This window comes from Ahaetulla prasina, chromosome 4 (assembly GCF_028640845.1).
Source record: "Ahaetulla prasina isolate Xishuangbanna chromosome 4, ASM2864084v1, whole genome shotgun sequence".
NCBI classification, from domain to species: domain Eukaryota; kingdom Metazoa; phylum Chordata; class Lepidosauria; order Squamata; family Colubridae; genus Ahaetulla; species Ahaetulla prasina.
The window spans coordinates 25,465,145-25,477,165 of record NC_080542.1 but is presented as its reverse complement, the minus strand read 5'-3'; the positions used below and the strand labels follow the sequence as shown (position 1 = coordinate 25,477,165).

General features: G+C 39.0%; 2 protein-coding genes across 10 annotated transcripts in view; both read right to left on the bottom strand.

Moving 5' to 3' along the window:
- Positions 1-5,039, bottom strand: part of PPP6R1 (protein phosphatase 6 regulatory subunit 1) — a 65,272-nt gene extending 60,233 nt beyond the window's left edge. For 3 of the 9 annotated variants that reach the window (XM_058181144.1, XM_058181145.1, XM_058181153.1), the window contains exon 1: positions 4,641-4,794. Coding sequence is in view for 1 of the 9 variants with exons in the window: in XM_058181152.1 (XP_058037135.1) it covers positions 4,641-4,799 (159 nt within the window). In the remaining 8 variants the exon portion in view is untranslated. Of the gene's footprint in view, positions 1-1,920; positions 2,057-4,357; positions 4,500-4,618; positions 4,810-4,888 lie in introns of those variants that run through there. The other 6 variants (XM_058181150.1, XM_058181152.1, XM_058181146.1 and 3 more) reach the window with 6 other exon arrangements.
- Positions 5,040-7,640: 2,601 nt separating this feature from the next.
- Positions 7,641-12,021, bottom strand: part of HSPBP1 (HSPA (Hsp70) binding protein 1) — a 49,071-nt gene continuing 44,690 nt past the window's right edge. The window contains exon 8 of the mRNA XM_058181225.1: positions 7,641-10,047. Coding sequence (XP_058037208.1) covers positions 9,970-10,047 — 78 coding nt within the window. The 3' untranslated portion in view covers positions 7,641-9,969. The remainder of the gene's footprint in view (positions 10,048-12,021) is intronic.

Genomic DNA, 12,021 nt, shown 5'->3' with positions numbered 1-12,021 from the left:
ATCAAAGATCTAAGACAGTTATACACAGTTCCACTGTCCTAGTGCAAATGCTGCTATTCAACTCTTTGTCAGATATTAACATACTTCTGCTCTATTTTTACCCAGTATGCTGCCCCCAGCATACTCCATCTGTTTTAATCCAGCTATGAAGTGGGCACACATCATGTCATGTTCTTACTCAAACTATTTATAAGTATGCTCAGAGAATTATAGCCCAGGATGTACTAGTGCCCTGATCACAATTTTCCCCTCAAAAAGAGCAACAAACTTGCCAAATTTTCTAACAGGAAGCTTATACTTCAGAATATTAAAAAAAAAAAGCATTTAACATGAGAGGAAGAATCTTACCCTCTCAAACAAACTGTCAAATAAAGGTGTTGGCAATACCTAGAGGGTCTCATATTTAGTACAATAAATGATGGCATGAGGCATAGAAAATGTAATAGTTGTAGATCCTTTCCAAGGGAAAATTCAAGAGCTTTAGAAATGAGATCAAAATACGTAATCCACAAACATTTATACTTGTCTACAACATATATTTATGTTAAGTACTTTGGGGACCCTGGCAACCCTGCAAGAGGAAACTTGTTTTCTTCCAAATTGCAAAACATTTTCCAAAATGTTTGTTGGGAAACTTTACTCCTAGACTTTAAAAAAAAACACCAACTTGCCATTGTGAAATGATGAGCAAGCAGACTGCATCCCAACTCCACAGAAAGGAATGGAGATATATGAGCTGTTGTACCATCGCAGCTGCTGCCATTTGCATTTTTAAATTAGCAGGAAGTCTGGATATTGTTTGGCTCTCTGTGGCCAAAGTGGAAAAATGTAGAGCCAAATTTCAGAGGAAAGGCAAAAGGTAATGTTGGTTACCATAGCTTAAACACACTTTGTTGGAAGCATTAGCTTATGAAGCACACATTCCCTCCTTCTGCCAGGGAAAAAAATATTGCCAGGCTTTCTTTATCTCTACAGGTTAGCTAACACTTGTGCATTCCTATTAGTCACTAGTAGCAACCAGGCTAGTATTTATTGGCAAGCCTTTTGAGTTCACCAAGTTACTGCATACATCAATTGTTACCTTTTAACAAACTACAATTTAAAGAAATGCAGACTTTACTGATTCTTCAGTTATATGAGTAATTTCATAAAACTATTTCTCATCTGCATTTATCAATTTCATTACTCCTAGTGGTAACACACTAAGAACTCTTACTCATCAGTCTAGCCCTGAATATTCACTTTTTATATTTGGAACAGAGGGTATTCCCCCACTCCCAAGGCCACTTGTTAACCTGGAAAGTACAGTACTTAAGTTTTTGAATAGCAAAATCAATCTGCTAATCTCTCAAACTCTGCTTTCCTTAGCTGCTACAGATCTGTACTTTATGGCTAGTAACCTACATTCTGCAATGCATTCCTTTTCCAAGAAAGCAAAGCTTAGGCTATATTTATACTGTAGACTTTCTAAATTTCAAAGGCCAAAAAGAGAGACAGAGAGCCAGGAATCTGAGCCCCCATAGTAATGCAAGGCAAAGATAAGTGGTAATTTCAGCTTGGAGCAATCCATGCTATGCAGTCAAACTAAGGCTCTCTTACCAAGTTTGCTAATCCTATTTTCTCTGGGAGAAAAGCTTTTCAATCTTCCATTTAAGAAAATAGATGTCATAAATTTCTGCCATATGTCATGGAAAAGTCATTTGAATTTTGCAATATGAATGAGGATCCCCTTTCACCGGAGCTACATATAAATTTAATTAAGAGCAGTAAAACTCTTCCTTTGACGTTATTTACTATAGCAGAATTCCTCATATCTAGTCTGTGTGGGTAAAAATATTCTCTCTGCTCAACCAAGTATAACAAATGCATGACTCCTTCAGACCAATGCTTCTATAGAAAACATGTAAGGAATTGAAATACCTTGCTGTCTGGTCAAAAAGTATTAGAAGAAAAGATTTGTTGAAATGTCACGTCTTCCATTTCAATTGCTTCCTTGTGTGCCGATTGTAGCAGTGGGGTTAAATTTATGCCTCTTCTTGCCAAAACTGTCAGAACAATCTGCAGCTGTATACCTCCTAGATTTAACTATGATTGCCAAAGCAGCTTGAATCTTTAAAATAGGACAAACTATAAATAATAATAATCTCTATGGCTTACTTTTGTTTGGCCCTCTTTCAGATAAGAAATATTTACACTTTCTTAAAGTTTAAACAAGACACATCACACAGACTGCAGTGATCCCTTTCTTTTGGTTAATAGCAGACAAATCAATGGAAAGGAGGAGCATCACAGATCAATTTGTCTATATTTTAATGTCCCCAATGGACAGCAGCCAAAGTACTGTAAAACATATTGCACATAACTAATTCTCTCATTCTCAGTTTTAAATTACAAAAAAAGAACAAAATATAAGGCACCTAGGGATCTTTAGTGAATTCTACAAACAAGCTAAGCACGAACTCAATTTGCTTTCAAGTTACTCTGAAGATTAATGTTCTTGTGGTAAAAATCAGTTTTTCCCCTTTTTTGGGTTCACTTCTCAGTTTAGAGCAAACACTTTGCATTAGAAAATTAGAAAATCAAATGTTTAATTTAGGACCATAAAATATAAGCACTGTATAACCATTTAGTTAGCTGTAGCAGTTTGTCTCAACATGGTACCTGATATCATGAAATTATGTCATGTTTATAAATCATTTGTAATTTGGCCTTGTCAATATATTTGTCAATATACATTTCCACAGCCCTACTTTCATGAATCATCACTTTCTAGTTTTATCATTTTATTGCCAGAATAAAATGCAACTAAGAAAATATCAGGTCTATAGTAAATGTGACATGCCCTATGAATTACGTACGTACTAATAAGAGTAACAGCTTTTTTCTGAATTCCTCCTTAAAAGTTAACCAAAAAATAGGCATTTGCCAATAACTTTTAAAAGAAGTCTACATTTTACTTTCATGTACAGTGCATAAGTCTTAACAAATCAAAAGATTTGATATTTGCCAAGTGAAACACCAAATTTATGAATTCTTTCTTGATTTTCATAATGTAAAACTAAATTTTTGGAGACAATGACAAAAATTGATCTAATCTTTCAACTTCCAAACAGTAAAACAAGTTCACCTACCGTTACACTGAATCAGAGATCATTCAAAAAGGGAAAAACATTAAAACAATAATATACTGTCTGATTACACTTAAAGTATGAAAATTTTCTTTAAAGATTTCAACTGGAATACCTATTGAAGCTGTCTAGACTTGGACAAATGTTTAAACTTTTATTATCTTTAATATTAATTGAAAAGATCCAACAAAGAGACAGAAGACAGTTTCTATCCACAAATAAGATGAAGAATTGCTATTTATCCAACTTACCAAAGACAGTATAGAATATTACTAGCCACATATCACAATTAATGATTGCTATTATTCAGAATCACCAAGCAAATATCGTGTATGCAGTTTGATCAGAGTTCAATTTATCCATTAATATACTTTAACCTTTCTATTGTGTACAAAAGGTGGTTAAAGCACATTATATAGGATGTTTCCTTCTGCACTGGCATGTGACAATTGTAAGCTGTGTATGTGATTCTGAGTATACAAGGCATCAGTTATTTTATACAACACAGGTAACATCTACAATGTGTCCCCAGTGTACATTTTAATTAGGAATTAAGGTGAAAGAATTTGGAAGAAAAATGCATATGAATGTGAACCGTGCATGCTGGGCGCTGAATTCAAGGAAGCACTTTTTCTCAGCTAATGAAACCCAAAACATTGCAGCTATTTAATACATATCAGACCCATCATCCCACCCACTCAGAAATTGCCATTCTCAGGAAAGACACAAAAACTGAGAGCTCAAAATTTTCTGACACCTGCTCCTTTTCGTTGCAAGCTTCATTTATTTAAGTATAGATACACGCACACCATTTAGGCATCACTTTCCTAATTTTTTTTTAATCACTGTTTTGTAAACCCTACCACTCCACTCAAGTCCATTTCAATTCTGTCAACAGGATACCTTTATTCGTGCGGGGGGGGAGCTATACTCAAGTTTATAGTTTTCAAGACTTAGGTCTCCAAAACTTTCGGAGGAAATGGACTTGAGGAGGTGGGAGTAGGGAGCGGTCGGGTTGGGTGGGTGGGGGTCTCCCTACCTTTCCAACTACTTAATTTTAAGAGATCACAAAAGGCTGCTACAATGCCGGGGACCGAAAAGCTGACGAGCCCTCCCCCCATTCCACGGCGTGAAGGATCCGGATGAAGCGTCGCTAATTCTGGCGGGGGGAAGGCATGGAAAGGGGGACCGGGGTGGCGGTGCTTGCGAAAGGAAAGCCGGATTGTTACCTGAGGGAGCGAAGGGAAGAGGGCCCAGCAAGGACTCCTCAGACGGGAAGACAAGCGCACAAACGGAGCGTGTGCGGGGAGGGGGAGAGAGATACTGAGGTGGGGGGGGGCAAGAAGAGGGGGAGGGTCTCCCACAGGGTTCTCTAAAATGGCGGCAGCTTCCTTTCCCACAGGGCTCCCACTTTTCTCTCTCTCTCTCTCTCTCTCTCTCTCCCCCTCCTAGGCACAGTCCTTCTCCCCCTTCCCTTCTCCTCTCCTCACCCTCAAGGTCCACCGCGCTCACCGGGCACGAGCCCCCTCCTGCCTGCCCTTTTTCTTCGCTGGCGGAGGAAATGGGGAAAGAAGCTCGCTCACTCGCCGCTCTTTTTTTTTTTTTCCCCTTTGCCTTCACCGCCACGATCCCAGAAGCCACCGCGCGCGCCACCAGCGGCCCACTTGCCATTTCCTCCTCCCGGCTAAACCCCGCCCCTGAACACCCGGGGTCGCCTTTCCTTCCGCTTTGGGCCTTCTTTGCTGCTCCTGCTGTTCTACCTGCTCTTCCGTGCGCTCTTCCTTTCCTTCTCACTGATTCCTCACTTGCCCTCCCCCTCCCCACCTCCACCGCGCAAGCTCGCACTCGCTTCCCCGGCTCTTCCCGTATGGCTTCAAAGGGAGGGAAGGAAAAACGCGAGCAGCGCAGGCGTGGTCTGAAGCCTGCTTACCGTGCGCATGCTCGGGAGCGAGACGTGGGGAGTCTATTTGCTTCTGCGCGTTTTTTCCCGAAGATTTCCTCCTCCTCCCCGATCTGGTTTAAATTTGACTCCCAAATTGGCACATCTGCGTTCACTAGCTTTATTCTTATTGCTATTTCTCTTAAGCAACTTTTATTGGCGAGTCATTGAAATACTTTACATTTTATCGTTTTAGACATCCGTTGCAGGATGAAGGTCTCTTTCTTCATGTTTCCAACTTGTATTTTTTACTAAAATTGCGTACATCGCATCGTACTCTGTACGTGTTCTGTAATCGCGGTTTCAACGATCACTCTCACGAGCTGCTGTATCGCTGCCATTTCATGGTCTTTTGCCCCGTTCCCATTCTCATGTCCGTATCGCATTTTATACACGCGATTTTGTGGAGCTTTCTAGTCCACAAACATACTGATGGCATCATGTGTCCTTATTTCTTTTTTGCCCGCAAAATTTAATACTCTTGCTAGCCACGCACTAATATTTTTCTTATGCAGTCCAGATCTATCCCGGTAATCTGATTTTCATGAGTACTGATTTGAACTAGGTTCCTGGTGCATTAAAAAAAACTGAAATGATCATATATTGCAAAGTTTTCCTCCGGGGTTGAAGACACAGCAGGGGATGTTTCTTAACCAGGGATTACACCAGACTAACAGCTTTGTCATGAATGTAAGCAATTCTGTAGTTGTTGATCCAAGCATGAAACTGCATTTGGGATGCTGTGATTTCAGGAATCTGAAGGATCTCATTGTCAAAGAGAAGTAGGTCAGTGTTTTGTGGGTCACCTGAGATAATAGAGCACCAACCATAACTGGATGATGTCTGCCTATAGTGCTGCAACTATTGCAGCTGGCAGTTGATGGATTAAGCACAGGAACCCTCCCCCTAAATGGTACTTTTGTCAGGGTGGATGGTTTGAATAAGGAAAAAATCGTTACTGATTTAAAGACCTGCAAATTCTACAGCAAGTTATTATTTTGTATTAAGCCATGAATTTAAGAACCAAAATAACTTGCTTTAAGCTACATCATGGCTGAGACCTACATACAAAAACATGTTGGCAACTTTACTTTGAACTTAAGATCCATTGAAACTGCTGTTGTTAAACCATTGTCATATTTTGAGCTCAAAGTGTTCCATTAAGTACAAACTAACTAGAAAAAGAAAGAAAGGAAGTTCAGTAAACAGAAGGTATCTTACTGGAATTCTCCTTTCTTAAAACATGCACAGGTAGTCCTTGATTTACAACCATTTAACGAATACTTGAATTTACAGCAGCTCTGAAAAAAAGTTGAGTTATGATTGGTCCTCACACTGACAATATGGTCACATGATCAAAATTTGAGAGCTTTGCAACGGCATGTATTGATGCCGGTTGCAGCATCCCAGGGTCATGTGATCGTCATCGTGACTTCCAGCTAGCTTCCAAGAAGAAAAGTCAATGTGGGAGAAGCCGGATTCACTTAATGCCTGCAGTGATTCACTTAATAACTATAGGTTGTAAAATAACTCACTTAATAGCTGCCTTACTTAGCAATGGAATTTCTGGTCCCAATTGAGATGGTAAATCAAGGACTATCTGTATGTTATAATGGCAGAGCAGTTCTTTCTTGACAATGCAGTTAAGTGTACAGACATCTGTATTTTTATACACAAATTTATAGAAGTAACTCCCATAGAGCGGTGTTCCTCATCTTGGGAACTTTAACATGAAACTCCAAGAATCCACAGTGGCTGGGGAAAGTTGAAAAAGACTGCCAAAGAATATATATAACAGCACCTGAGGGTAGAACAAGAAGCAATGGGTGGAAACTGATCAAAGAAAGAAGCAACTTAGAACTAAGGAGAAATTTCCTGACAGAACAATTAATAAGTGGAACGACTTGCCTTCAGAAGTTGTGAATGCTCCAACACTGGAAATTTTTAAGAAAATGTTGGATAACCATCTGACTGAGATGGTGTAGGGTTTCCTGCCTGGGCAGGGGGTTGGACTAGAAGGCCTCCAAGGTCCCTTCCAATTCTGATGTTATGTTACTTTGAAGTGCAGCATTTTCACCCTTATAACTATTTCAAGGTTAAATGCATTCAGATTTGGAGCATAAACCAATGCTATACTATGTCATATACTATGTCATTGTACCTTGATGAAGGTATCTTTTCTTTTATGTACACTGAGAGCATATGCACCAAGACAAATTCCTTGTGTGTCCAATCACACTTGGCCAATAAAAAATTCTATTCTATTCTATTCTATTCTATTCTATTCTATTCTATTCTATTCTATTCTATTCTATTCTATTCTATTCTATCCTATCCTATCCTATCCTATTCTATATACTGTATAGCCAAAGCAGCTTGGTTTCAAGCTTATGCCAAAGTTCAGGCTGCCCCTTCAGCACGGATTTGGTTAAAGGCCTGAGGTAACACTTTCAATTGCTAAACATGTTTTAACCATAGGTATTAGGTGAAATGTATAGTTTTCTTTTTATGTTTAAATTTTATTTAGCTGATTGTAACGCAATATGAAATACCTACTAACATCATCACAGTAGTTAAGAAGATACATGTAGTGAAAGGTTTTTATTCAGGACCCTGAACCCAAAACTCTACCCACAACATCTAAGAAAGAAGTGTGTTACTACAAGAGCATTCCCCAGCATTTTGGAAAATAAGAAACAGGCCATCTTGCCAAAGGCTTGTTTACTTGATGTGCCTTGGCTGTTCTATCTCTGCTTTTCAGTTTTACACATTCCTAAATCTGGTTAGTGTCAAGTTTGTGGGTGATGACTTTTGAGAGGACAATTCCCTCTCCTGCTCCTGCCTGATATATAGGAGGGTGGGAGCAAATCTCATTGCTTCATTTCCCAATACAGGAAATCCTCGACTTATGACCATTCATTTAGTGACTGTTCAAAGTTACAATGGCACTGAAAAAATGAGTTATGACTGGTTTTCACACTTATGACCATTGCAGCATCCCCATGGTCAAATGATGAAAATTTGGGTGCTTGGCAACTGGCATGTATTTATGATGTTTGCAATGTCCCGGGGTCATGTGACCACCTTTTCAAACTTTCTGACAAGCAAAATCAATGGGGAAACCAGATTTGCTTAACAGCCACACGATTCATTTAAAACTGGTGATTCGTTTAACAATTGTGGCAGAAAATGTCATAAAATGGGGCACAACTCACTTAACAACTGTCTTGCTTAGCAATTGAAATTTTGGTCTCAATTATGGTTGTAAATAGAGGACTACCTGTATAATCCACCAGTCCTGCCTCTAGGATAGCACTGAGGTAGGTATTAGCTGATACAAAGGAGGCCAATTAGGACTAAGGGGCTTCCACTTTGCAGCTCATTCCCTTGCAGGATCTAGCATCTTCCTCTAGTTTATTTATGTTGAAAGGTGAAAGAGATGTGTTTCAATGTTTTACAAGCTTCTGCTAATGGGAAAAACAAAAAACATGCCAGACTTATCACCCGAAAGAAACTTGTTAAAAAAATTAAGTTGAGAATACAGCATTAGCAATGCACAGTGATAGAAGATACAAGCTGCTTGAATTCAGTACATCAGATGAGTCAATGGGGGAAAAAAATCCAAAGTTCTACAATCACCATTTCTAACCAGGAAAGCCATTTGCAAAGGTTGGGAAAAAAAAAAAGGCAGGACTCTAAGACTTGCAAAGAAAATGGAATTTCATTCTACCTCTATGTATGGTAATCCACTCTTCACCTCTACTGAAGCAACAGTCTGACAAGATGCCCAATCCGACATATTTTTTCCAGTTTTCCCATATTTGAAACACTTTTTAAAGATAATTATCATACAGTTTTAAAGATAATTATCATACAGATCCTGCATTCTTACATAGGCACAAAAAGCTCATTTTGCTGAACAAATATACAGTGCTGGATTATATATTTGGAAAAGAAATTTGGGGGGGTTCCCTCCTTCCCATCATCCCCAAAAGAGAGCCATTGTTTTAAGGAGAATTTTGAAGTAAAATAGATTAAAATATGACTCTAGCCAGATTTCCTAATGTTCTGCACAAAAATGTAGCAATCTTGTGAATCCGGAGGGGGTGGGGTGATTTCCAGATGATTTCAGATATGTTTAAATTTTTTCTTCGCTCCACTCCACCCCACAACCACACAGATGCCATCTGAAAGGTGTTGAAAGCATTTTGGTGATCAAGAGCAGTGCAGTAACATTTCTGTCTTTCAGTGATAGCTAGAAAAGTTTTCCCCCAACTTTATTCTCCATACCTGTGGACTTCAATGATTACCTGCATGAACTGAGATAAAGCATCATAAACTCTGTTTTTGATAGTTTAGGGATGATGGGGATGAAAGTTCAAACATCTGGAAGGATATTATGCTTGGGAATAATATCCTAAAGAGAAAAAAAAACCCTGCCAACTGATTTTTCTTCCAAGCCTTTAATGGCCAAGCCATTAAAAAGTATTCAACCTTGCCCCACCCTCCTAAGCACTGCAACTATGAAAACAAGCAAAGCGTAATAGGAAGTAGTTCATTTCCCCCTTAAAGTTGGAGATTGAAAGAATCCTTTAAAAACTAAGGTTTTTAAAATAGGTAGGCTACACTGTGACTGGCAAAGCTTACCAGTAAACTACAAGGGTAGACAAATGCATTTTGGAAAATGATGAAAAGGAAGTTATGCAGCAATAGCTTATGAAAGTCTTCCTGCTGATCACTCAGCTTAACAGCAGCATAGCTCTGTTTCCAAAAGATCTTCTGTTACTCCAGCTTACCGCTGGTTCAGCAGATGTAGGATAGACGTGGGTGTTTCCATCAGGGGCCACCAACCAGCACAGATCCAAATATGAGCGTGAACTTCAACCATGTCAAACAACCAAGCTACCGGTCCATGTTGTTTTCATCAGGTTGACTGTGGAAGCAAAGACGCAGCAGGGTCTCACAGAAATCCAGCTCCTCCTTTATTTTTTTTCAAATTTAAGAAGAAGGAAGAAAAGAAGAAAAAAGAAATAGGTGATCAATAAATTCTTGGATTACTGCAACTTTATACAACGATCAGTAAAAGTCTAAAATAATGAGAACTTTCAATACAGGCAACAATCAGGAATATTTGCCTTGCTGGCAAAACTTCCGTCTCAATACTGTTGTTGTTTTTTCCATTCTGTCCCACAAATGACTTTTGTGTTAATTCCTGTAATATCTACTGTTAGACCACTATAGCTAATACAGGCAATCCTCGACTTACAATTGGTTGCCTAATGATCATTCAAAGTTATGATAGACCTTCCCAGGGCTTCTTATGACCTGGGAAGTTCTGATGTCCAGGTCCCCCTTGCAGTCACATGATCACATTTTGGGCCCTCGGCAACTGGCCCACATTTACGGCCATTTGCAGCACCGCACAATTACGTGATCTTGATTTTCATTTTTTTTACTGGGAACTTCCAGTTTCTGTCAAAAGATGCCCTTTGCAATGGATTCACTTAACAACTACGGCATTCAGAGTAGAGGGAAGCGTAGCCAGCATCGCAACGAAACGGTCGCTTTCCCCGATAGCTCGAGTGGCGCTGAAATCCCAAAATAGGGGCCCTTTGCGGACCATAGCTGCCTCATAGTGGCAGCAAAAAATGGGGGAGCCTTCAGAGCGACCAGGGAGGCAGCAAACTCCCTGCAGCCCCGGTCTCCCCCCCCCCGACCTATCGGGGAGGAATGGCAGCCAACATCAGCTGCTACAAAGTCGGAGACAGCCACAAGAATTGGGCAGGAGGAAGAAGCATTCTCAAAAACAGAATGTCGAAGTCGGGTGAGTTGTCATCAGCTCATGGAGGAATAAATGCTTTTTAAAAAAATGCACAAGCATTGAAAAAATTTGGAACTAGCGGCTAAATTTAATGGAAATTGAAAACGGAAGGAAATAAATCAAGGATACCCTAAACTTTGAAGCAGAGGGCTTGGAATGGAAGTCTAGAGCCCTAATTAAACAAGAAAGGAAAATAAACATCCCTTAATTAAGTATGTTTTGAGACCCCTGGAAGTTTTGATGGACTTTTCAAGATATAAAAGAAATAAGAAAAAGAAGTCAAAGGGAATTCTATTTTAGACTTTAATGGAATACCTCAAATCCCTCTATCCTCTGAAATTTGTGACTAGAAGAAAGTTAAAGAAACTATTAAAATGAGATAAGACTTGGAAAAAGGAAAATAAGCAGAGACAAAGGGAAGGCGTGGTTTATCTTTTCAGAAATTAAAATGGACACTGTTAATTGCGACTGTAATTTAAAAGATATTTAAAGATAGAAGAAAAATGAAAGTAAGAAATTTTTTTTGAGATTTTAAAATAATTTTAGTTTGATTTTAAGAGGCACTTAAGAAAAGATTCTGGATTAGAAAATTGATTTTTGTGATTTAACATACTTAAGAAACAAGAAGAAACTTAATTGCTACCTAAAATAGCTACTTAGTTATTTGTGGTCTGCAACTGTACTAAAGAGTGACATATAGAGGCAGAGGAAGAAAAGAAGAAAAAAGAAATAGGTGATCAATAAATTCTTGGATTACTGCAACTTTATACAACGATCAGTAAAATAAAATAAAATAATGAGAACTTTCAATACAGGCAACAATCAGGAATATTTGCCTTGCTGGCAAAACTTCCGTCTCAATACTGTTGTTGTTTTTTCCATTCTGTCCCACAAATGACTTTTGTGTTAATTCCTGTAATATCTACTGTTAGACCACTATAGCTAATACAGGCAATCCTCGACTTACAATTGGTTGCCTAATGATCATTCAAAGTTATGATAGACCTTCCCAGGGCTTCTTATGACCTGGGAAGTTCTGAGGTCCAGGTCCCCCTTGCAGTCACATGATCACATTTTGGGCCCTCGGCAACTAGCCCACATTTACGGCCATTTGCAGCACCGCACAATTACGT